The sequence below is a fragment of the Microcebus murinus genome, chromosome 10 (genome assembly GCF_040939455.1).
Source record: "Microcebus murinus isolate Inina chromosome 10, M.murinus_Inina_mat1.0, whole genome shotgun sequence".
Lineage (NCBI taxonomy): Eukaryota > Metazoa > Chordata > Mammalia > Primates > Cheirogaleidae > Microcebus > Microcebus murinus.
In genome coordinates, this window is record NC_134113.1 from 20,389,248 (window position 1) to 20,416,939 (window position 27,692).

The following is a 27,692-nucleotide window of genomic DNA, read 5'->3' on the forward strand; positions in this document are numbered from 1 at the left end:
CAAAAACTGCTGCTTAATGGCAAGGCCTTATAATCTCCTGGGTGCAGTGAAATAAATTCCACAAAAAAATAAAAAGGGCATTCTAAATAGCAATAGGATTAAAACTATTCTCAAATTATGAATGCTTCATATATGGAATTTCCTACATGAATCAAGCAAACAGAATGTTATTCAGAATACAACAAAAAAACAAATTGATACTTTGGTGTAGATGTTTAAATTTTAATACTTCAGAAAATATAAGTTAAAATCTAATACAAATACTGCTGGCACAAGAAAATATAAACAAATGTGAATTCAAGTGGAGTCAGTACATGAACGTGGATATAAGAATGTAACATGACAACCTGTTATTGAAGCCTTTTAAAGAGGTAACAGATTTTAAATCAAATAGAGATAAAAAGATTGTAGAAACAACAATTTTTCCTTATAAAACGTCCCTTATCCATTAAGAATTATAAACTCAGTATAGAGATGAAAGTGAGACGGCATCTAATTTATCAAGGCATTTGGAAGACATAAGCATTAAACACCTACTCTAAGCCCAAACAGTGTAAAAATAATCAGCATTTCATTTTTCTCTGAAGTTTACTTTTATATATTAGTTATATTAACAAATTATAATAAAGAAAAATAAAAATATTCCATATTTTTGAAAGCATACATTATTTCTTCTCCCAGGTACTTGAGTAATTTAAACTTAATACTCATTTTATTAAACACAAAAAAGAACTTATAAAATCTTGCGCTACTATTAAGAAGAAATGAAATCTTCTTTCCAACATCAACAATGTAAGAGTTGTTTTAAAAATTGCGAAAATGAAAATTTAGCTCTTTAGGAAAATTTAAAAATATATTTGAAGAAATCATCTATCAGGCATTGTTTATTCAAACTAAACCTTTATTTTGGAAGGGTAAGCTATATATAAATAAAAATTCATCCCACATGAATGTAACTGGAGAAATTCCCTACTGTTGAAGAATAGAACTATTTATAAATTGACTTCCAATTTTTCAAATAAGTAATTCTTGGTTAATTCTGGAATTTGTGCCAGATGCCTGTGGGATACTTTTATTCCTGATTATTCTCAACACAAAACTTAATGTTTACACATTATTAACAATGTAAATTACACAGTGTAAAATCTACCTGGATTCATAGCTTGGGTATCATACCATTTATTTATTGATTTAAGTTCTAAAAGTTACTAATACAGAAGTATTGTTTGGTCATATAAGGGAATAAACTCCTTTTGGATGGTAAAATTATTTCTCTAAAAGATACATTAAATATTTTTGATCACAAAAAAGTAAAGCTTCTACCACTGCATGAAGATTGATTTCACTCTCCAAAGATGTTACTATAACATTATCTCTTTCAGTGCCCAGATCAATAATAGAACTAAACCAAATATTTGGGGACTCCCTGTTTTATGAAGAGAAGCATGAATTATTCCCAAAACTAGTTGGCAAATATCTTTGATTTTAACTGTACTCCTCAGACAAAAGATCACTTACTTTTATATGAAGCTTTTTTGCTTTAAAATCTATAAAACATTAGTAGCCAGCTTAAAATGCTTTTTCTATGATTGTACATTTGTGTAAACTATTATTTTTTCTTTAGGAAACACTAAAACAAATAGAAAAACACAAACCTCAATACTGAATAACCTGTGATAACTGATAATACTGTGAAGTTATTAAAAACATCCTTAAAATTTCTCAAAGTACATTAATGATTCTAAATAGTCACAATCCCTTAAAAAATAAATTATTTACAGGTATCATTTTAGGTTGATGGTGTCTATGCAGTCATTACATGATCTGGATATGTTTCTTGAGAGAATCTGCCTACAGAGCAAAAAATGTTTCCCATGTGCTGTGCACTTGTCATTGGAAAACTAGAGACAGCAGGACTTTATGAAAGAAAATTAACATAATTAGAAGAAACTAATTAAAATTGGTATTGTGCTATCTAAAGAAAAATAATCTCATGATAGAATTTTTATTATACATAAATCACTCTAAGATTCCTTTTAATAGCATCTTAATTTTAAGAGTGTTAAAACATTCTGATGTTAAAACATTTTAACATAAAAATTTATATCTGCACTCATAGGAAATGACACTATTAAAAATTATTTTTAACATGATAAAAGCTACTAAATCAGTTTCCCCTGTCACATTGCACAACATCCATCTAAATTATAAGGTGTCTTAAGTTTTTACAAATAATATATTTTTAAAAAATTGTTTTAACCAAATTACAATTGGTTTCAATAATTTGGGTTTTTTTGGTTTCATTTTGTTTTTTACCAAAAATATTGGTAACAAAATATTGCCAATGTTCATATATGCCAAGTAAAAAAATCAGTTCCTTCTGATTTGGAAAGCCTAAAAAAATTTAAATAAGAATTACACCTAACTCAGAGTAGTGCCAAGCTAATCAGCAGCAGCCATTGGTACTTAGTATTGGTGGATCAGTCAATCCTGCCCAGGAAATTAAATTAGGTGCCTTTTGTTAGACAAGTGCCAAACCATTGCTTTTTTTTTACTAAAATGCAATTAACTAACAGTAAGAGCACCACTGTTAACATTAGCAGGTATATAAACTCCACATTTAATACATACTCAAAAATATAACAACCGTAGTTATAATTGTTGTAGTGTTATTTGTTTCCCTTCAAGGTAGGATACTAACAAAAACGATATGGATTGAAAATCATATACATGTCTATGATTAATAAGAATCTTGGGGTGATTTTACACTGTTGGCCTCAGAAGAGCACTTTTGGTGAATTCTAATGAACTTTCTCTTCATTCCAACCTCCAACCCCCATCGTGTTGTATTTACTGTCTGCACCTATTTGGACAAACACAAATAGGAGAAACTTTTAAGATGTGAAACTAACACATTCACTCTCTTCCTTTCCTCTGTTTTCTTAAAATGACACATACGTATTTATTTCCTAGGTTTCTTACTTCCAGTCATGACAAAATAATGGTCATCATCTTCCTTTTTCTTTGCAGTAGGTTTTTTATCTCCACTCTCTGTTTCCTTAACAGATGAGGGTGGTTTCCTGGTTGACGTTGGAGTTTTACTACTTTTTGAAGACCCTTTAGCTGAACACTGGCCCTTAGTGGCAGTCTGTGCTGACTTTGGTGCAGTTTGTGTTTTGGCAGAAGACTGGGGAACGCTCACAATGGACAGTGGGGTGCGGCCAGGAGACTTTGAGAAGCTGGGTCCTTTCTTCTGGCATGTGCTTTTATTCTGAGGCTGCTTTTTGGCAACTGAAACTATATTCTTGTCTTTCAATTCCTGTGCAGTTTTTGCAGAAGAAACCGAGGATACAGAAACTGGCTGATTTAAACTCAAGGCTGATTTAAGCTTCTGTGCGGGGATTGGCTTTGCTTGTGGGGCTCTATGAGATGGCTGAGACCGCGTTCCTGGACCTGTGGCTATGGTTCTGGAACTAGGTTTTGTCATTTTTGCAGAGGACTGGGAAGAAGGAGAAGGTTTAGGCCTTGTGTGTATATTTGCTTCAGGTAGCTTGGGGCACTTGGATGAATTCAAATGTGCAGCTAAGTGAAATGCTGCACCATCCCTGGGAGAAATATGATTGTGTTTCAAATACTTTGGTTCCGTTTTTCCAGAACACTTACTTGGCAAAAGTGTAGAATCAGGCAGATCTCTTGAATTCTTGGCTGGAATAACTTTGGCCTTGGGAATACTGGGGGATGCCATACATTTTCTCAGTGACTCGGATGCACAGGGTACAGTTCTTGAGAAAGCTGGTGAAGAAGTGTTTTTACCCACTGGATTTGAAGAAGCAACACTGTTCGAAGGAGCATGTGGTTTCTTTGTTATGCCTTTGGAAGGCTTGAGCTTGGGATGAGAAGATGCTGCCAGAGCATTTGGAAATTTAGAACGGACTGACACTGAGCCCAAATTGCCTCTTTTTGGTGAAGATGATGGTGGCAATGTACCTGGTTGACGTGCCTGTTTTTCTTTGCCCCTTGGAAAACCAACAGGCGTGCCAGGTTTTGAATTTTGTTTCTGAAACATGTTAACAGCTGACAAAGGATTCATTTCAGGAGGCTGAGGTGTTCTGGCAGGCAAATCAGGTGCACTTTCATTAGAAACTCCTTTTTGAAATGCTAAAATTTTCTGTTCTAGTGTAGCAAACTGTAATATACGACAGGGGTCATATTTAAGCAAAAATCCTTGAAGGGTATCCCAGCCTCCACCAACGCGAACCATGACATGTTTTCCATGAAGCATCTGCCCCCAAAAGAAAATAAAATGGAAAGCTGTAAAACTCTGAGGTTTACTATTACAATTCATTAGCAGTCACAATTTGTAATGTCTGTGATCTATGAAATTCAGAGTATTTACCAACAGCTTCACTACTAATTGACAATCTCTTTCTTATATTATTAATATAAATTTAACTCATACTGTATTATGCCACTAACAATACAAAGTTTTCCACTTTGTAAGGAAGATATTTACACATAACTTGCATCCTGAAAATCCAAGTTATTAATATACAAAATTGCAAGAGCAATATTATTCAATAAAGAGTAGAATATTGAAGGAAGGAGAGAGAAGGGAGAAGGAAGGAGAGGGAGAAAAGGAGAAATGGGGACTTACAGAAAAAAATGCTTCATAATAAAGAAAAAAATAATTATGAAAGATAAGATCTAAACCTTATACTCTACAATGTAATAAACTATTTCCATATGTATTCCATCCATTTAATCTTTAAAACACTTTGGTATAAGTTATTATTACTTCAGTAAAAGAGACAAACAAAAGTATTTTATGATTTTATTATCATATACATGCAATACATGAAAGAACAACATAAGCATAAGTATCCAAAAAAAAAAAAGTTATTATTACTTCTTCTTTGAAGAAGAGAAAATTATGGCTCTGAGAGATTAAGGAATTTGTCCAAGTCACAGAGCATGGCCTGGCCTCAAATGCATTGGGCTGCCTCTAACTCAAATGCCACTTTGGTGGGGACAAGACATGCCCTCACTCTGCCAATACAGCCCAAGCTGGATTTCAGGCCCCTGTCCACTCAGTAGACAAATCTGCACAATTAAAAAAAAAAAAAAAAAAAAAAAAATCTGCACAATTGTATGAAGTTGTCCACAAATTTTAACTCTAAGTTCTACACTCTGAGAACCACCATATCATATTGCCTTTAAAAAGAAAACTAATTAAAAGAAAGTGCACGTGGATGTTTCTGTGTAAGTTGGGTGGGGTTGGGGAAGTAATAACAGTATGAAATAGAAGAAAATATGGATAGTGAAATTATATTTTAAAATACTTTTATATTATTTTTCTAAATTAAAAATAAATCAGCACTTGTATCAGAAGTGGACAGAATGCTTGACAGGTGAAATTTCAATCTCCTTATCAGCAAAGGGAAAATTAACCAATTGTAGATCAGAAAAAGGAAGAAAATGAACATGTATACCAGCATACGGGAAGATTGTATGCTTGAGGTCCAAAGTATGTATTATTATAAACTGCAACGTTTCTATTTCCTTTTCTTACTATGGATACCCCCAATCTCATTAGATGTTTTTGTCTTGTTTTTTTTCCTTCTTATGATGGAAAATTATTTCTTTTTAGAAAATTATGAAAAATGGAATAAGTTCCCTGGGATAGAAAAAGATTATTTTCCTCAATTATAATCAATAATTATAAATGTTTATAATCAATAATTATAAATAATTATATAATCAATAATTATATAATGCCTAAATAGTCTTAGCTATCCTGAAGTTAGTAGTTTGCTGTGTTAAAAATGTTTACCTAAACTCATTATATACTCATGAAAGCAAGTACTCTATATTTTTCCTGTATAGAGAAATTCTTCTATTAATAGTAGCCACTATTCCAATTTTTTTTTAAAAGTAAAAGGGGGCTGGGCACGGTGGCTCCCGCCTGTAATCCTAGCACTCTGGGAGACCGAGGCGGGCGGATCATTTGAGCTCAGGAGTTCAAAACCAACCTGAGCAAGAGCGAGACCCCGTCTCTACTATAAATAGAAAGAAATTAATTGGCCAACTAATATATATAGAAAAAATTAGCTGGGTATGATGGTACATGCCTGTAGTCCCAGCTACTTGGGAGGCTGAGGCGGGAGGATCGCTTGAGCCCAGGAGTTTGAGGTTGCTGTGAGCTAGGCTGATGCCACGGCACTCACTCTAGCCTGGGCAACAAGGTGAGACTGTCTCAAAAATAAATAAATAAAAATAAAAATAAAAAAATAAAAGTAAAAGGGGAGCAAAAGGAGATTGATAAAGCAATCAACCCAATTTCAAAACAAAATCTATATGCAAATAAGATGTAAATGCAAACAACAGACCTACCCTTATAAAGAGAACTTTATCCCCTAGGCGGTACCGTCCTTCCGATAAGTACTCAATAGAAAACCGATGCGAACAACTACAAGGAGGGTCCTCAGCGATATGTTTAACCTGAGATTAAACACAAATAACAGAATTCAATGCTTGTTACAAAAAGCATTTTATTTAAAATCAAAATGCAATGTTATTTGATTGCTAGGAAAATCAAACTCAAAGATAAAAGTTCAAAGGCAGTTCAGCTATTTAATATCTCTTCTCCTTTGCTTGTTAACAAATACTGAGATTAGACGTTGCTAATCTAACATAAAAACACACACTGATGAAGTCTGAATCTCTCTCTTTATGCCGAAGTGCAATCAGGCTCACAGTGAGTATTAATACAACTGACTGATAAAAGAAGGTCTTCAAACATGTAAGAGAAGTCATTTAAAAACACATTTGTTGAGTTCTAGAAAACGTATGAGTTCATTATTTAGCTTGAATTGTTTTAAGCCCTGAATTACTATATCTGTGCCAAATCAAAGTCAGGTCAGTCGGATAAAGGCTAAGTACTAATTTTCGCTTATCCCTTAACATTGTGCCAAACTAATATTGCAGGGGAATATCTAGATTTGTTTAAATTTAGTGTTAAAATATGCAGAGATATATTCACATCTATTTGCCAAGAGTGAGTAAAATTCTTTAAAATTTCAATTCAAGAAGGATTTTTCTAAAAGTGCTTGCTTTGTTTCCATAGCCTGTTAGGGAGATGGGATTCAGGGGAAACTCTACTTGGATCACCCAAGAAGCTTACAGAATGTTTATTTTTATTATTTTTAGAGACATGGTCTCATTCTGTCACCCAGGTTAGAGGGCAGTGAGTGGCATCATCATAGCTCACTGCAAGCTTGAACTCTTGGAATCAAGCAATCCTCCTGCCTCAGCCTCTCGAATAGCTGGGACTACAGGTGTGCACCAGCACAGCTGGCTAATTTTTTTATTTTTTATTTATTTTTTTAGAGACAGCATCTCATGATGTTGCCCAGGCTGGTCTCAAACTGCTGGGTTCAAGTTATCTTCCAACCTCAAGCTCCCAAGTTCCTGGGATTGTAGGCGTAAACTACAGAGCTCAGCCAGAATTTTATTGCAGTAAATATAATATTTTTAAAAATAGTAAAATTGCAGTAAATATAAAAAGAAACTCAAGAATTCTATATTTAAAACATGGAACTGAAAATAAATTGATTAAATGAAGATATTTTTTGAAATATCTTTGATTAAAAAAAAACATACATCAACCACTGCGGAAAATATTTGGCTTTTCCTAAAATTACATTTTTGAAAAAGCAATGTCATGAATATTTTTCTCAATTACCTGTCACACAGAGTATATCTAAACAAATTAATTTAATTGAACTTAGGCATGATGTATTTATAGAAGAAAGTCTCTTTGGATATGCCTAAATTAGCTGAGCACTAATAGAAATTTAAATGATTGTCTTAAATACCTTTCCCAAATGAATGGACACTTGTGGATTTACCAGGGCCTAATTTAAAAAATTCAGAGTTTGTCTATTTTCCTGTATCATTCATCAAATAAGGTAACATGTTTATTAACAAATAGAACTGATTTTCACAAGTCATTCAATCAAGTTTGTCTTATTCATAGCCTGAGTATATGTGTGCATTCATATACATACCATATCCATAAAATGGTTAAAAATAAACTAAATTCAGGTAAAGAGTTACAATGATTAGAACCATATATATACCTTAGTTGATCAAAGTAATTTGAAAGAAGACATTTCTTTTAGTCACTACTTTCTGTCTGTAAAAATTTCATTAAGTATACAGAATTTAAGTTGTATACTTTTTAACAGGACCCTAAATGGTGAATCAGATAATATTTGTTCCTTATTTTAAACGACCCCCAAAAATCTGTAGATCACATATTTATAGGTAGGCATTGAATGTATATTTATTTGTTTTTATAAAAGAATGTAGATATGAGAAGTCTTTTATTTTCCTTGTTTAAAATATCCAAATACCACTTATACTGAGCAGTACAAATCAGCACTAACCCACAATCTAAACGAGGGAGTGAGCCTGAAAGAAATAAGAGCTGTGGATAAGCAATGCTTTCTTTTGGTTTTATTTATTGCATAATTTACATTATAACACTAAAGGAAATAGCTAAGGAAAATAAAATAATCTACAAAGGTACTACATTACCATCAATTATTTTCATACTCATTTTTTCTATAGCTTGTCTTACATAGGCAAATTTTTCACAAAATAAATATTTTTCTTGTTGCTACATAATCATCATAATGATCACATAAAATGATTATTATATCACATAAAATGATATAATATTATCATTATTATGATCACATAAAATGATTATTCTGTTAAGATAATGAATCATTGTAATTTATAAATGAGATTATAATACTACCATGTTAAAAAAAGAATTAATGAATTCTCATGGCCTATAGCACTCAGGATGGGTTCCAGCTTATTTGCCCACCACTCCTCAACTATACATCCAGTCCTCATCGCACACACACAACAGAAATCACCTTAAAATATAGAGCCCTGAACTCATCAGGGAGTGTAGAATATAGTACTGGTGTATATTCTGAATATACCAATATCTGAATATACCAATATTCTTTGATAAAAGAAAGAAACACTTTCTTTTAAACATAGTATCACCTGTAGCAATAAAACTATGAGACTTCAAGACATCATGGGCGAAAGAAAGAAAAATCATGTGGCGATTACTTACAGCTTCATGTAGCTCTTCATGCTGACAGCACGATTTTGGAATGCTGATGGAATCTTCAGGCCCAGAAGTATTAAGCAAGGTCTCTTCTAATTCAATTTCTTTCTCAAGTTTTACTAATACTGGTGGCTCAACCCCGTATCTGAAAACCAACCAGGAGATCTGATCATTCAAGCAAAGTTGACCCAAGCATTTCCCTGCATATCAAGATAGATTATATTTTACTTTTAAAGCAAAGTCTGTATGATTCTCTTCTACCAATTGTTTCACTGGGACATTTGGAAATGCTTTTTAATGTCTCATAGATTGCCAAAAATTGATTATAATCTTCACATCATAGCACATATTTGGGTAAATGGATGCTTCCAATATTCTACCTGGGATCCTGAAAGGCAGCTGTAAAATCAGCTGGTGAGTAAAGATGGGGATAAGTATGCATGGGGGACACCAAGCCTCGGCCTTCTTTGTGCTCAGGGGACCTTCTTTGCCTTGAACTGCTTTAAGACTACATGCTCTTGCCCTATTTTTAAACTAAAAAAACTAAGTAAGCAGTTTCACAGTTTAATATTAAATGAAGGCAAGTTATATTGAGAAAGCAGATGTTGACATATGCTCATGCAAATAGAACAAAGTTAATAAAGAAACAAAAAGAAGGATAAAATAGGAAAATAGGTTACTTTATTTCAATCAAGAATTATTTTATTTCTAGACAATAGTGTTTTTAGCTAATATTAGGTAGTTTAAAAAATGTTTGACACTGAAATTCTGAAATATTGTATAATATATACCTTGACACGATTCGACCAATTTCAAGAAGACAAAGATACACCTGTCTTGGATCTTTGTGCAAAACTGTGGGAAAAAAGAGCATATATTTTCAGGAGCAGAATTAAGTGAGGAAATATATTTACGGCATGGAAGAGTGTAAAAGGGAAGAATACTGAAGACAGTGGGTTTACTTGTTTGGAGAAAACTTAGAGAAGACATTTTCATTTTCTCTATATATTATTATCTTCAATTAAATACTTATACACAAATGTTCATAGCAGCATTATTCATAATAACCAAAAAGTGGAAAGAATCCAAATGTCCATCAGCTGATGAATGGATAAAAAATGTGGTATATCTACATAGTGGAATATTAGTCTACCATAAAAAGGAACAAAGTTTGGGAGGCCCAGATGAAAGGATCACTTGTGGCCAGGAGTTCGAACCCAGCCTATGCAACATAGTGAGCTCTTGTCTCTACAAAAATTAAGAAAATTTAGCCAGATGTGGTGGCGCATGCATATCATCCTAGCTACTCAGGAGGCTGAGGCAAGAGGATCACTTTAATGTAGGAATTCAAGGCTGCAGTTAGCTGTGATTGTGCCACTGCACTCCAGCCTGGGCAACAGAGTGAGATAGTGTCTCTAAAAACAACAAAAATAAAAATAAAAAAACAAAAAAGGAATGAAGTACTGTTACATATTATAACAAGAATTAATCATAATGCTAAGTGAAAAGAATGAGACACAAAAAGCCAAATATTATATGATTCTGTTTATATGAAATGTCCAGAATATATAAATCCATAAAGAAAGAAATTAATAGTTGCCAGGCATGGGGAAAGAGAGTAATTGAGACAAATCACTAATAGGTATAAGGTTTTCCAGAAATGTTCTGGAATTAGTGATAAGGTACAACACAGTGAATATACTAAAAACCACTGAGGTATACATTTTAAAATTATAAATTTTAATGTTATGTACAGCATATCTTAATTTTTTAAATGCTATTTAAAAAGGAACCTAATATACTTAAAAATGGTTAATATGATCAATTTTGTTATGTATATATATATTTTTGAGATAGGGTCTTGCTCTGTTGTCCAGGCTGGCGTGTAGTAGAATGATCATAGCTCATTGTAACCTCCCAGTCCCAGGCTCCAGAAATCCTTCTGCCTCAACCTCTCCAGTGACTAGGACTACAGGTGTGTACCATCACATATGGCTAATTTTTTTTGTTTGTACAGACAAGGTCTTGCTATGTTGTCCAAGCTGGTCTCAAACTCCTCGCTTCAAGTGATTCTCCCACCTCAACCTTCCAAAGTGCTGGGGTTACAGGCATGAGCCACTGCGCCTGGCCTGTTATGTATATTTGAACACATTTTTTAAAAATAAAAATTAATTTTTCAGAAATTTATTGGCTATTATTTATTTTTTTAATTTTAATTTTTTAAATTGTAATAAAATTGTACATGGAATAAAATTTAGTATTCTAAAAAAAATTTTAAGAACTTAAAAGAAACTGAAATGCAAAAGTAAACAGAGATCCTTTTAAAAAAAAAAAAAAGCTCTGACCATAGAACTCATGCTAAATGCACAAATGCACTTATATAGTAGTTAGGGATCATTCAACCTTTCTGTTCCTGTTCTTAGAGTTAGAAACTCTAGGAAACTTCTGAATCCTAATTTAATAATGTACAATGTGTGATGAACTACAGGCACACTGACTCCCCCAACAGAAATGGTAGTTGTTCTTTGATGTATGAATAGCATCTCTTATATACCCCAAACACAAAGTATACTCTTTCAAATAAAAAAGCCTATATTTGGGCCGGGCGCGGTGGCTCACGCCTGTAATCCTAGCTCTCTGGGAGGCTGAGGCGGGCGGATTGCTCGAGGTCAGGAGTTCGAAACCAGCCTGAGAAAGAGCGAGACCCCATCTCTACTATAAATAGAAAGAAATTAATTGGCCAACTTATACAAAAAATTAGCCGGGCATGGTGGCGAATGCCTGTAGTCCTAGCTACTTGGGAGGCTGAGGCAGGAGGATTGCTTGAGCCCAGGAGTTTGAGGTTGCTGTGAGCTAGGCTGACGCCACGGCACTCACTCTAGCCTGGGCAACAAAGCGAGACTCTGTCTCAAAAAAAAAAAAAAAAAAAAAGCCTATATTTAAATCTAAAACTCATACCAATAAAGGAATTTATCCTAAACTTTTTATTAAACTTGTTTGTCTCTACACACTTAGAAGTACCCTAAAATAGATTTGTTTCTTAAAACAGCTGTGAGTTCCCAGCAAAATGTAAAAAATTAAGAGGCAAGTCTGTGAGACCAGCCTAGACATGAATTACTAGCATTGGCAGTGCTTTATTTAGTTCTCCACTGACCTTCAGGACAGTCAGAAGAGGTCTTCTACTGAGAATGAGAAATAGACAATTATCTTACATCCTTTTAGAAACAACAAACTGGAAGCTGGAGCATTCAAAGCATTTCCTCTCCCCTTTCATCTCTGGAAGCTGGATGTGCCATTAAATCACCTACACTGTCAATAAATATCAGCACACCTGCACAGAAAGCAGCCACAAACTGAGGGGTAAGATAACAACCCATGACATTTTACACTGGGTAGGAGTTATCCATAGGCACCTCAGTGGAAGCAGCTTACCTGCATACAGGCAATAATTTAAAAACAATGATAAAACCAACTAAAAGTCAGTTGGCTTTTTATTATCACCATGAACCAGCAATTCTAAACGTCAGTGATAAAACTTCTCTCTACCAGGGCAAATGACTCCCACAGCTGCCGCCCTTGGTATGCTACTGCTCCCATCACAGAGTATAAATTCGCTGTGTGTGTGTACACAGATATGTATATACATATATAAATGCTTTGAAACACACACACACACATATATATATGGTATAAGACTTAGCTACCAATTTACTCAATGCACAGATACTTCCGTTGACTTAAAGGAGAAAGTATATCAATAATTCTTCAGTAAAGCATGACTTTTCAAAATGAACTGTCAAAAATATTAATCCATGTAGATAATTGAATTGGCAGCTGTTGTTTACGAGGTAAATCTAAACACTATGACTACACATCATTAGGCTTTTTGTTGTTTCTGTAATTGCCTGGTTAAAGAGAAATTACTAGTAATTTTGTCTTGGTAGAGTAATTCTTGATGAAAACATTAATTAGTAAAGCATTAGTCCAGAAACTTCCTGCAGCCAACTTATTTAGTATTTGGGGGGCATTCTAGATACAGAAAATCTTCAACCATAAATGAAAAGCTTAATATATTTGATTTAGTATCTAATTCTCCAATTGTTTTACATATATTTAAAGTATAAACTTTCCTAGGAAAATGAGATGTGACATTTGAGTCCTTATTTGGAAAGAAAATTAGAAGTGAGGGATATAAAAGCATCCTAAAACATTAAAGACAATGACGACAACAACACTTACCTAAACCTTCAGATTCAAAGAGAAAAGTTTCATCAACGCCAATGTGCCTACACCAGTGAAGGAAGTTTGCAGTATTGTCTCGGGCAAAGAATGAACCTGATGCAGCGTCCTTCTTACAGGGCACCTTTCCCATTGGAAAATTCTAGAAAAGACAAAAGAATAACTTCAAGAAAAATCAAGGATTTTTTCATTAGATATTCATTTTAATATACTAAATAAATGTTCAGTGCATTGCATGTAACTAAACAGTATTCTTTAGGGAAAAAAAGATATCTTCAAAAACTATCTTATTTTACTTTACGTTAAAGTATATTACAGAAAACGATTACTAGGAAAACAATCTGGTATATGCTATGTCTCTTCACATATAATTCAATACAAACATAAAATCACCGCCATGCTAAAAGTTAACAGACACTCCTTTTTGCTTACTTCCTTACATGCAGATTCATAAAGATGGTTCTGAGTTTTTTGAGACTATCAAATAGGGAAGTCATTGCCCATTCTTAATTCAAGTTCTTTGAAAATTAATGATCTAAGTTTCATAGAATCTTAATTTTTTTACTTTCTGGCCCAAGAGTATTTAGATAATCCTGCTGAGGGATTTATTTTGTTTTACTTGAAATTTTTAATTAAATAAGCAATTCATGGAATATGATGTTTTTACACAATACATAGAGTAGGACATAATGTCTTCCTCCCACCTCTACCACGTAGTTCCTCTCTCACCCTAGAGCAAACCACTATTACCAGTTCCCTGTATATCCTTCCTGTTGCTATTAATTTTCAAAACTAAAATACCTTATGAGTTTTTTCTGATTGAATACAGAATATATAATCATTGCACACGCAAAAAAAGAAAAACAGCAAAATACAAAGGTACAAAGGTTAGTATCAACTGAAATCCTCTCACAGTTTGGTGAGACAGCTCTGTGCACAGTTATTCACACACCTATACCTACAAAATGTCACATAAACATGCTATTCTGCAATTTGATTTCTGTGTGCATATGCATATATACACTTAACAATAGGTTGTAGGAGTCTTTTGGAGTTGAAAATAACAGATTTAAATAATCATTTCTAACAAATATATACTATTTCAATGTGTATAGGTATAATAATTAATTTTTAACAACTTCTTTATTGATGAACATTTAAGTTGTTCCTAATTTTTTTGTGCTATCATTTTTGTGAATTTGTGATTATTTTCTTGGAACAAATTCTTATAAGTAGAATTATATATCAAAGAATGTGCTTTATTTTCAATGTGATATATATCCCACTGCATATTTCCACCAACCAGTATGTAAGTGTCCAGACCCCAAACTCTTGAAAACACCTACGTTTGATGAAAGAGAAAAAACCTTATCTACTTCAGATTATGACTTTAGGGTCAATGAAGAAGAACTATCTAAAAAAATTATTCTTGATTCAATCCAATATTTATTGAATTTACCATTAAGGCAGCATATGGAGGATATGAAGAAGATAATAATAACAACAGCAGCTGCTACCTGTGTGCCAGGAACCATCATGAGCTCTTTTCTCAATTAACCCTTATAACAATCCTAGAAGGAAGGCACAATTATTGTTCTCGAGAGCTGGCCACAGGAAAGCTACTGTGTATTAAGCACTATGCTAGACACCACCTGTACATTATCTCATTTAATTCCCCTGAACTCTCACAAATAAGTTCTATAAGATAAATATTAACACCTGCATTTTACAAAAGAGAACATTTTTCCGGATGCTCAAAAAGGTTAAGTAAATCATTCAAGGTCTCATAGCCAACTGGCGTGGACATTTACAACCTTGTAGAAATGATAAGAAATGTACACAAACAAATTAATATGTACCAAGACATAAAATCAATATTGTCAAACATTTACTTACCTCTGGTTCTTCAGAGTTGCATGTTTTCACCATGTTTTGAAGAACCTTAATCAGTTGGCATAACAGTACTCCATTATCAAGTTCTTCCAATAATTTTTCTGCCTTAACTTCAATGCCTAAAAACATATTTCAAAGTTAAGATTCTTCTAGAAACAGTAAATTCAAATATGGTTACATTCTGTAAAAAATATGGTTAAAATTTAACTAAATAGAATCAGATTACAGCTGAAATACTAAATAAATATCAGATCAGGTTCCAAGTATTCACTCTTAGAAGGTACAGTCAAAACAGCAAATAATGTCAAGTTAAATAAAAGACAACTGAAACAAATATATCTGTGATATAGAATTGTAGAAAAAATAAAATTAACATCTCTTTGATTTTATTTAGAATAAAATAAATTCACTGCATATAAATATTGCTTATACAAAGAAAAGATTCCCTATAATAAGATGGACTTTGTTGCAATTTAAAAATTAAAGATAATACTATAACAAATATCCAGGGAATATTAACTTTTCACCTCTGAAATACCTTCTTTAAAAGCATATTATTGCATAATAAACTTTAAAAATTATCCAAATCAACTAATATGCAACAAAAGTGAGTGTTTGGTGAATGTATAATTACCTTGTAAGGTAATTATATTTACCTTTAGAATATTCCTTTTTATGAAAACCCTGGAATCCTACATGAATTCTTTATTTAAAGTGAATTTCTTTTCTGGGAAGAAAGTTTGGAGCATTAATCATATTCTCCAGTAGAGTAAAAATTATGATGCTGGACATTCTCCAACCTGACATTTCCTTTTAGGTTTCATATGCCTTTATCCCTCAAAGCCTCAGAAATAGTAATCATTTGAACTACAGTATACATTTCATGCACAGTCTCATGCCTTATATAAGATTAGGTGGGAAAATCAGTAAAAAAAAAAAAAAAAGACCTGTACACTTTTTAAAAATGATTTTAATGTTAACTATGAAAATGCTAATTATTCAAAGCTTACTGACCTCTTCAGTTAAGCTTCAAATTTCCTAATATTCAGGACACAAGATTCAGGGTGAATCAGAATACCTCCCCAACTAGAATGTAAACTTGGTAAGAACAAGGATATTGAATACCTCACTTACTAGAGATCCCAACATGTATTACAACCACTCCTTGACAAACAGTAAGGCTCTAAGTAAACAGTTATTGAATAAGAGAATCCAATTTGGGGTATTGTATCAACCCTTACCTAATAAACCAGATAACCAGATTGACAGATCTTCTTGCATGGGCAACAGAGTGGCGGCATGCCTGACAGTTATCCACTCGTCATACTGACACACGTTAGCTAGTCCTGGTCCGTGTCTGGGAGTCAGAGGACTCCGTGGACTTAGAGGCAGGTCTTCTCCAAACCATACCTAGAGAAAACATCAATCAACTGAATGAATGCAACCTTTGCTAAAAATCATCATAATCCACATCTAGATTTAAATGATGAAGTATAAACCATATATAATAGACATATAGACAAAACTGCAGCAGCTCATAAGAAGCAAACAATAGTCCTAGATACTTGAGACATTTTCAGTAGTCAAAACCGTGGTCAATGTAAGTGAACCCCTAACTAACAAATGGATTCTACTATCAAGCCAAGAGGATACAATTCAACAAATAACATTTTTGCTTCACTTGTTAGCTGAGTAAGTTTAACGAGTTACTTGACCAGTCTTAGCATTTTAGCTGTAAACTGGATTAATGATTCCTGCCTTAGAAAATGCATCTTTGTGGGGTTAATCAGAACTTTTAAAAGCTCTGTACTTCTTCTCAGAAACAGGACATTGGTACTTTGAGACAGGAGTGTGCCAATCTCCTCATTTTCCAGCAAATTAATAAACTCCAAAGAAAAGGAGAGGAAAGGAGAAAGGGAAAGGAAAGAAAACAAAATACATCTTTGTAGCATCTGGCATGGAGCCTAACAGACAGCAGAGATTCCATAAACATTTGTTGAGTGAATGGATAAATGAATGAATAAATGAATGCATAAGTGACATTTTGTAAACTCTACATCATAATAAATAACATTCTCCTGTTAAAAAAACAATTTCTAAATATTTTGGTTTTAAACAAGTGGGTGGCAAACTACAGTCCACAGGGCAAATCTGATCTGTCACCTGATTTTATATGGCCCAGGAGCTAAGAATAGTTTTTACATTTTCAAGTGGTGATTACATAATTACTTAGATAATATCTTGATTTTGCCTACTGGCCCACAAAGCTTAAAAAATCTATTACTTGGCCAATCCCTGCTTTAGAATAAAAATTGACATAAACATACTATCAAATCAACACTTGAGAAATTTGAAATACAATTAGATATGCTTTAATATAAAATTATTTATAGAAAAGACTATACCACTTCTTCAAATGTGAAAGAAGTGATCATGTTATTATGAAGTCACTTTTTAAAAAAGGTATAAATAGCCCCCGTCCTTCCCTTTCCTGAACAATTCGGGAAGGGGTATTATTAGAACCCAAGTGAGTGACTAGAAGGTTCTCATGGGGGTGGCTTGGAATAGAGAGTAAGAGTTTGAGTGAGGTGAGAGGGCATCTATGTATGGGGACAGCCTTACGCAAGGTGTCACACCCTGAGCAGGATAAAGAGGCCGTCCACGGCGTGGGGAGGAGGGTAAATGTCCCCGTACAAGGTGCCAGAGTCCAAGTGAGCTGAGCATCTACCCAGGGAGAGGACAGCAGTGACAATAGGAGGATATCAACTGGGGATTTATCAAATGGGAGCCAGATTTCCCACTGCCAGAGAAGAGAGGTACAAATATGGAAGGAGAGAAAACCAGAATGGTGTTGGATTGGAATATCTTTTACCAAAAAGCAAAGATTCTCAAAGAATGTCAAAAGGACACAGAAGTCAGCCTAAAGGGACTTTTATTGGCTAAATCGAGGGTAATCTGAGCATCAAAATAAATAGCGATAGAAATAGATTATACCACATTGAATAAAATAGATAACTATGAGCCCATACAGATATAAACAAATGAATAAACAGATTTTGACAAAAAAAGAAATGGAATTTATAGTTTCTAAGTACACAAAATACTTACTACAAAGGGAAAAAAAGTAATTTTACAGTAAAGAAACCTGACAAACAGCATCCTAACTAAGTGATGAAGGTGAATACTATCAATAATGGAACAAATCAAAATTATATGCCACCTGATGGGAGGCAGTGACAAAAAACACAGCACCTTTCTTTGATATTCCTGCTCAAGATGCATAAACCTGAATCTAATCACAAGAAAACATCAAGCAAATCCAAACTGAGGGACATTCTATAAAACGCTGGTCTGAAATATGCAAAAGTATCAAGGTCATTAAAGACAAGCAAAGACTGAGATACTGTTCCAGACTAATGCAGACTAAAGAGGATGACAACGATTCTGAATTGGATATTATTGGGAAAACAGGCAGCACGTGAGTGTGGACTGAGCATTAAATGTACTACTGTACCAATGTTAATATCCTTATTCTGATTATTTCATCATGGTTGTGTAAGATGTCCTCATTTTCAAGAAATATCAGCAGTCCCCAAACTTTTTGGCATCAAGGACCAGTTTCATGGAAGACAATCTTTCCACAAATGGGGGTGATGCAGGGGCCTGTAGTGGAAGTGGATGGGCAGCAATGGGGAGTGGCTATAAATACAGATGAAGCCATGAAGCTTTGCTGGCTGGCCGCTCACCTCCTGCTGTGTGGCCAGGTTCCTAACAGGCTACAGAAGGGAGGGTGTGGACAACAGCAGGGGTTGGGACCACAGCATGACTACAATATTCAGAAGTGATGGGGCATTAGATTGGCACTTCCTCTTAAATGGCTCAGGCAAACAAATTTCTTTGTACTATACTTAACAACTACTCCGTAGGTTTGTGACTGCTTTAAAATGTTTTTAAAACCTTTTTTAAAAAAGAGTAAAAAAGTAAAAGGGAATATCAAGTGAATCTAGTTCTTTCTTGATTTTAAAATATAGACCATTTTCCCCTTAAAATAAACGTATTGAGGTTCATTTGAAACAAGTCTTACTATACTAAATCAAAAGTCATAGCAACACCGTACATAATTCAGACAAACTTTGGAGGGGGGGAGGGCTTCTAATCTCCTATGAGGAGAAACAAACATTTTTTTAATCCCAAGGAAAAGAAAGAAAATGAATAAACACAAGATGCATGCAGAAGTAGTGAAACCTAATAAAAATACCCAGTCAAAGACAAATAGAAACATAAATTATTCGAGGGACATTATTTCAGGAATTGAGAGTAAGGATTGGCAAATGATATCCTAAATATATGAGGATCCTATAAATAGGAAAAAGATAAAATGTTATTAATTTCCCTAAATGCTCTTAAAATTATTTTTTCCAAGGGAGTATAGCAAAGATTTACTAATTCTTCCCTTCATAATCATGTCTTATTTCCGTTTGTAATCCCAGGACTCAGTATAATACTTAGCATATAGTATTCAGTCAAAAATACTTGTTGAATAATTGAAGAATAAACATTAGCAAATGACACTTTGTACCATTAAAATCAAGATGCATCTTAAAATGCATCATATTTGATGGTTAATGGAATATGCTATTTGTCCTTTATTTGAGCTAAAAAAAAAAAAAAAAGGCAGAGCAGGTGCAAATGTTTCTCAAGAAAAGATGAGCACGAGTTAGGAGGGTGGTTTTTAAAATCATGGGTGAAAATGGAGATGCTAACATTTACAAAAGTCATTCGTACTTCTTGCCACATTCTAGAGAAGAGTGCAGGTTGGATTTTCCTATTATTGTAAGCTGAAGACTCTATAATCACCTGGGCTAGTCAGTAACATATTAACGTTAAGGGTTAGATACTAACAAAAAGTACATGTATAAAGGTTGTTCTCAAACATGCTGAAAGCTATCATGTTGTCATTAAGAGAATCTTAATCCATAGGCAGTCCTCAGATCAATTTATTAATAGGTACATAAACTTGCTTACATTTAGGCAAAATATTATGCCTATGTATGAATGGGCCTTTTCTCAAAGAGAGTTCATAGCTTTTGTCAGATTCTAAAAGGGGATTATGACCTAGAAGAGGTTAACAACTATTATTCACTGACTTTTAGAATGTATGTTTATTTGCTAATCAGAACAAGGGATATAGATGAATGGCAACGAAGATAATACGTTAAATTAATAAGAAGTCAATTGATAATAGCTATTTATTGGATGTCTATTCTCCGCAAGGCACTTATGAGTAACTAAGTAACTGTCTAATATAATTAGCAGAGAAAGAGGTGAAAATTCTGGAAAGTTCTCATGTTCAGCAGGAGACAAGCAAAAATCTCCATGAGAGATGTCAAGGGTACTCTCAGAGAAGAATCAATAAAGATAAATCTGTAGAATCTAGATCAAAGAAGGTTTCATGAAACCATAAAAGAAAACTATGAAAAAAAACACCAAGTTAAGAAAATATCAATAGTCACTAGTATAGAAATAATTTTTTAAAAAACCCACATAGTCAATGTGGCAATGATAAAAAACACTTTATAAGGAATAAAGAAAATATAATAAAAAAAACTAATGATGTTTCTGAGACTTAGATAAAAAGGGGATGAATAGAAGTAATCAGATCAAAAACAGGTTTGGAAATCCTAGCACTCTAGGAGGCCAAGATGGGAGGATTGCTTGAGGTCAGGAGTTCAAGACCAGCCTGAACAAGAGTGAGACCCCATCTCTATTAAAAATAGAAAGAAATTATCTGTATAAAAAGTTAGCCGGGCATGGTGGTGCATGCCTGTAGTCCCAGCTACTTAGGAGGCTGAGGCAGATAGATTGCTTAAGCCCAGGAGTTTGAGGTTGCTGTGAGCTAGGTTGATGCCATGGCACTCTAGCCTGGGCACCAGAGTGAGACTCTGTTTCTAAAAAAAAAATGGTTTTGAGTAATAAAGGAGTTCTGAGCATACTGGAGGAGGATGTGAGAAGACCCAAAGGGGAAGAATAAGACCTTTCAGGAGACTGTGATGGACTTCCAAGTCCCAAAAGGAAAAGTATGATGGAGCTATTAGTAGAGCAGGACATAGCTGCATAGCATAGGGAGGTATACAAGCAGGATCACATGCAGGGTTGTTCTTAAGCACTTGATAAATAAATTCTCTTCTCTAGGCTGCCATCCACTGTTATCTTGATAAGTCCTCTTATTTAAAGAAATATGAAAAGAATTGAAATGAAAAGAAAAGTGAAAGAATTGAAATGAAATGAAAGACAGAAATGAAAGAAAAACAGAATTTCATAACACAGGTATTATCTCCAGTTATATATCTGAATAATTTTGTTGTAGCAATGATACAATCAAACTTCTGAAGTGCTTACTAGGCAATATACGTTCTATTAATACCCTTTGTACAGGATAGCTCATTGATTCCTCATAACTACCTTGCAAAATAAGGACTATTATCCTCACCTTAGAGGAAAGGAACCAGAGACTCAAAGGGGTAAAATAACTTGCCAGAACCTCACAGTCAGAGTGGCAGAACTACGATCAAAACTGAAATCTGATTGATTCTCAAGTTTTCACTTTGCCAAGGCAAATTTTATTATCAGCTGCTTGCATCTTTCTAGGTAAACCTTCAATGTGACTTTTATCTATAATATTCAGTCCTATTCTACTTATATCAAAAGAAAGAAAACTACTAGGATATAAGAATAGTACAGGAAACAACAACTCTAGAAATCATTCAAATATAAGATTATTCTGGTTTGTCTCATTACCCCCAGCTTGCTGCCCTCCACCAAAACACAAACAAAAAACCACCCTTTAAAATTTTAATGCCTAGTCCTATACAGGCATTTGAAGAGCACATGAACAATTATCTAAAATGAAAAACTTGTATTTGTTTTCACCAATATCTCTTTTAACAGTAAATATATACTCAATTGCAATAAGGAAAAAACTACAAAATATTCCCATTCTTTTCCCAGGGTGCTATAAATAAGATGGACCCACCAACCCTAGGGTATTTTTGATTCTCAAAAATGCAGTATAAATGAAAGCTTAGAATTAAATTTTTTTTAGAACTAGAAAATCAAAATATAGTATACCTGTTACTAAATTGTGATGATTTAAAAAACTAGCACAATAAAAACATTTTGTGATTAATCTTATATATATTTTTTTTAGAAGAAAAGCACTTACTTGAATTGCAGGCTGCATGGTCATCTATATCGAGATGAAATTGCTTTCTGAAAACAGAATAAAATATTAACATGCAGACAATGACAGCTTTCCTATTCCTCAAAACCCCCAAACTACAAGATTTAGGAATGTGTTTTATTCTCCTATTTGACTAAAAACCTAAAACTTTTTCTTCTAGTTAGAATAGTTTGACTATAAGAGAATTCATTAATCATTCCTTGTTTCTTACTTCATAAAGGTACTCCTTATTTGAAAGAGGAAAATTTGAGACACACTTTAATATGTAGTTCCTGGTTTTAGAATCAAAGTAATTCCTGAAGCATCTGGCTATTTTAAAAAAAAATTAGCTCATATAAAAGTCTCCCAGAGTCTTACTTTCCCCTGTTAACATAATATAAATATAAATATCACAACATCAATATCACAACTTGATACTGAAAGTCAAGTATCTTTCATCTTATCTTCATGGAGATCTCATAAGCTTCTTCTACTAGACAAGGTAATAAAGATAAACATCAATTTTAACTGTGCACCAAAAATTCTCAATGTCTTCCTATAATAATTTTCAAAGACAGAAAACAAAAAGAATAGCAATTTTAGCTCCAAAGTGCAATCCTTAAAATTTATAATAAAAAAACACTTTAATTAATTAAATTAGGTTAATGCAATTCTTTAATGTGTTTTCAGAGGAAAAAAAGTAAAGAGCTTAAAAACATTCAGAATAATATAGACTACATAAAACCTAGGATTTTTGATTGCTTATAGCAGCATAATAAGCTAGACTATTTTTTATTTTAAACCACCACTAAAACATTCTAGAAAAAAATGTACAATTATAAGGCTATAATGCTATCACTTTCCAAGGAAAAGTTATTTTTCCTCTAAGTTATAGCAAACATACCTTATGCCCAGTGCCAACTATACATACCACTTTCCTTTCAGGAACATTTCTTCTGGTACCAAAGTTGAACCTTAGCTATGCCTTACTGAAAAGCCTAATATTATATCACATTTTCTTTGCGGGAAGGCAAAAGACAACAGAATGTCCTTTTTGATGTCATTTTTCCTTCTCTCTACCACAGCAAAAGGCCAAAGTACAAGTGAGCATTACTAATGAGCTTGTTATGCTTCCCACGAGCTAATTCAGTGGGGAATACATTTTCCTTTAGCATAAATAATCCTTTGTCTCCAACAAAGATCCACAGTAAGAAGCTTCCGAGACCATTTTTTAAAAGTGCAGCAAAAAAGCTGCTCCCATTAAAATGGAGTTCCACATAATCAGACAAGAGCTTTAACAGTTGGAACTGCCAACCCAAAACAAAAGAAAGCCTAAATTATAAGGCGTGTGCAAATCATGAACAGTGACACATTCACAAAGAAGCTATCACAAGAATGTTTAGTAGTTGCACTTTTTGTGGAAAATTTGAAAAAATTAGTTTTATGAAAGAAATAAAGAATTTATGCACAACATCCAGAACTTTAGCAAAAGAGCCTTTATATACACACACATATATATTTGAGTCCTTCTTCTTACATAGTAAAAAGAACTACTTTTAAGATGACAAAAATATATCCATCTGTATTCCCTTTAAAAAAGAAATTCTTTAATAAAATAGTACTCAGATAAATTATAATGTATATTCATATATGAAAAGCTATTATAAACATGAAAATATGCTTTTATTAGAAAACTTTTATGAACTGATGAGACTTTATCAGTCAATCATCAGTTAACTGATGAGTGCATCAGTTAAGTGATGAGTTAACAGATACTAAGCCAGTTTTTGATATTTTCTAGTCATTCATTGTTGCCTTTCTAAAACATTTTTGTGACAAGCATTTAATCCCAAGAGTAGCTTCTGAGCCCCAGTTCCAATCCATATTGCAATCACAACCTCTGCCTCTCACTCATTTTATTACCTATTTTCTTCTTTTTTATCTTTCCCTAAAAGTTTAATCTCTATTTATTTCATATAAACTAATTATACTGAACCAGTAACACTTCATTTTTGGAGCTGCATCTTAATTAGCAAATTATTGGCCTTATTTTCTTTTCATCTTTCTGTCTTTTGGGAGACATCTACTTTGCCAGTTGGGGAAGTCTTTTCCCTTAGATTTGGAGGGGAAAAAAGACCTCTCCTGTGATCAAGTCCAAACTATTCTCTAACCATGCTGGGAATCTTTTACAAGGCAAGCTATTCATGGACCCTAAGTTAAGAATATTATGCTTAACTTTTAAAGACTGGGGGAAATGTTAGAGACACAGAATGTACTCATCCACCTGAAACTTGACCAGGATTTGTGCCTAATCCACTCATCTTAAAATGTTTCCATCATGAAATTCTCAAGATTATTTGCAGTAAGGCTCTTCATTTCATTATGATTTCAGATTATAATGGAGAAAAAAGTCAACCGTTGAACTGACCTTGGTCCCAAAGCTACAGGCTCTGAAACATTTTCATCCCTCTCTCACATTACAAGACATGGGGAGAGCTCAAAGTGTCATGGCTCAAGCTTGATACAAATCTGGGGTTAAACAGGAAGAGTGGCAAGAAAAAGCAAAGAAATAAGGTAAGTTTCTTCAGAAAAAGAATAACACTAATTATCACTGTACTACATATCCATTCCACACTCAGCCACCAGATTACCGTCAAGAAACATAAGCTTCCAGGGTATGATAAAGTTATAGTTATGCTGAGGAGAAAGTGGAAAAGGAGACTGGGGAGGAATTCACAGGGGCCCTTCAACTGTACTAGTAATATTTTATTTCAAGATAAGTGGTGAGAACACAGGTGTTCTTATACTAGTCTGTATGCCTTTCTGACTGTCAAAACAAATTTCATCATTCTTAATGCTTCACTTAGAAAAACAGATGAAGAACAGATTCTTCTGATTTATTCAGGGAAAAAAATGTTTCTCACCTTTAAAATTTTGAGTTAAATGTTTCCTAATTGCCTAATAAAGAAAATAGAAGTGCTATATCTATACCAAACACATTTCATATATTTTTAATGTGTATGAAAATAACTTAGCATAAAGGCAACACTGTGGTAGCAGAAAGTATCAGATACATCTGGCTTGAATTCCAGTTCCAGCTTATACTAGCTTTATGGTAGTTAACTTCTCTGAGCCTCAGTATTCTTGTACGTAAAATGGGCTACCACCACCTCCTTCTTATGGCTGTTGTAAAAATTAAATGAGATGATACATAGAAAGTATCTGACACACAGCTAGCACTTAATAAATGAGTTGCTTTTAATATTATGAGACATAACTATAGTTTAATACAATTTATCAAATTAAAAAGAGATAAGAAAACAAATCTAATACTCGGACATCATTAAGTATAATTTGGAAAGCTTCCTCTACTAACATAAGTATGATTACAAATGAAAGTAAAAGCTTTAAAATTCCCACTTCATAATTGGGAGGATGCTCAGAAACAAATCTGTAACTGGAAATTCTCTTTGCTAGAATGTGTCTTCAGGAATTTATTTAACATGGGCCCTCTGCCCCATTCCTTCTGTCTCTTCAATGTCCTCTCTACCAATTTTGCCTATTTCTGGTATTATATCACTGTTTGGGCTATATCCTTTTTCATGTGTCACACACTCTCTCATTTAGTCCACAAGCATATATTTACTCCCTTTATTGAACTAGACACCATAGGCAAGAGACATGGTGATGAACATAACAGAAATCTTATGGAGCTAATATAACGAGTGAGAAGATTGCAAATAACAAATACACAAATGAATACATAATTTTAAATCATGATAATTGCTTTGAAGAAAAGAACAGAGTGCCACAAGAGACAGAAACAACAGGGGCCTACTTTAGACTTAGATTCAGTGATTAGAAACAATTTTGCTGGAGGAAAAACATGAATTTGAAGAAGGGTAGGAATTAGCCAGAGAATGAAGAGGAAGAGTTCTATGCACAGGGAACAATTTTTGCCAAGACTGAAAGAGTTTGTTGCATTCCAAGAACGAAAAGAAGCCAGTATGGCTGAAGCATGGAGAAGGTGCAGCTTAGGATAGGGTTGAAGAGTTAGATGGTGGTGGCCCCATCACACAAGGTCATGTTGAGGAAATTAGATTTTATTCCAAATGCAGTGGAAGCCACTAATGAGTTTTAACTAAAGGAGCGGTGACATGATCTAATTCACAGTTTTAAAAGAGCTCTCTGAGGAAGAGAGAGAAACATGGGAGTGAAATAGTGATGGGTTTAACAGAGAAAAGAGGGAAACAAAAAGGAAAGTAGATGGAGATGTAGGGAAAAGGATGAGAGAAGGAAAAACAGGGAGGGATGGAGAAGGGGAGAACAAAAATGAGAGGGGGAGTAGCCTGGAGGGGAAGGGTCCACTGCAGTAGTGACAAATGATGGTGACTGAGCTAGGATCTGACAGTGTCTCCTGTATATTGCTTGGCCAAGTATAAGTTCCTGGACTGTTGTTGGAAATAGTGTTGTGGAAGTATTCAAGCCTGAAGCTTAGGGAATGGTTCTGGTGGGAGAGACATGAAAATCCCTAAGAAAACAATGGTTGTCTCCCTTCACAGTGTTTCTGCTATAGAAGAAATGTGGCAGCAAAGCTTAGAAGCAGCCACATGGTAGACAGGTGTCTGATGGGGGACCTTTTCTGATATTATTATTATTATTATTTATCATGTGACCTGAATTGATACATGATGTTGCCTCTCACCCCAACATGTTCAAGGTAGAATATGTACAGTGATTACAGTTAAGGTACCAGCAGGTCAAGTGAGCTGCCTGCTATGCCAGGAGATCACAAAGAAAAAAAATGGCTAAGGCTAGGGTGTAGGCAGAGGGTCCAGGTGAACAGGACAGGCTAGCTATGCCAGTGCTGACCAATGCAGTACTCAGGAATCCATACAACTGCCCAGTGGACAAGCACATCATAAATAAACTCCATCTATGGTAGACAGAACAATGGCCCCCAAAATTGTCTACATCCTAACCCTCACAACCTGTGACTATGTGATCTTCCAAGGTAAAAAGATACCTTGCAGATGAATTAAATTGAACTTGAGATGGGAGATCATCCTGGCAGGCCCAGGGTGATCTCCCATCATAAAAGGGATCCAGAAAGGTGAAGAGTCATAGAGGCGAAGTGAGGGCAGAGGCAGAGACAGAAGATATTATATGGAAGAGTCGGAGAGGTTGGAG

General features: G+C 34.1%; 1 protein-coding gene across 2 annotated transcripts in view; it reads right to left on the reverse strand.

Moving 5' to 3' along the window:
• Positions 1 to 211: 211 nt before the first annotated feature.
• GAS2L3 (growth arrest specific 2 like 3) overlaps positions 212 to 27,692 on the reverse strand; it is a 33,094-nt gene continuing 5,613 nt past the window's right edge. For both annotated transcript variants that reach the window (XM_012787630.3, XM_012787631.2), the window contains exons 2-9: positions 22,506 to 22,552; positions 16,525 to 16,693; positions 15,287 to 15,402; positions 13,391 to 13,532; positions 9,943 to 10,006; positions 9,158 to 9,296; positions 6,391 to 6,498; positions 212 to 4,282 (exon numbers count right to left, since the gene is read on the reverse strand). In XM_012787630.3, coding sequence (XP_012643084.2) covers positions 2,963 to 4,282; positions 6,391 to 6,498; positions 9,158 to 9,296; positions 9,943 to 10,006; positions 13,391 to 13,532; positions 15,287 to 15,402; positions 16,525 to 16,693; positions 22,506 to 22,529 — 2,082 coding nt within the window. In that variant the 5' untranslated portion in view covers positions 22,530 to 22,552 and the 3' untranslated portion in view covers positions 212 to 2,962. The remainder of the gene's footprint in view (positions 4,283 to 6,390; positions 6,499 to 9,157; positions 9,297 to 9,942; positions 10,007 to 13,390; positions 13,533 to 15,286; positions 15,403 to 16,524; positions 16,694 to 22,505; positions 22,553 to 27,692) is intronic.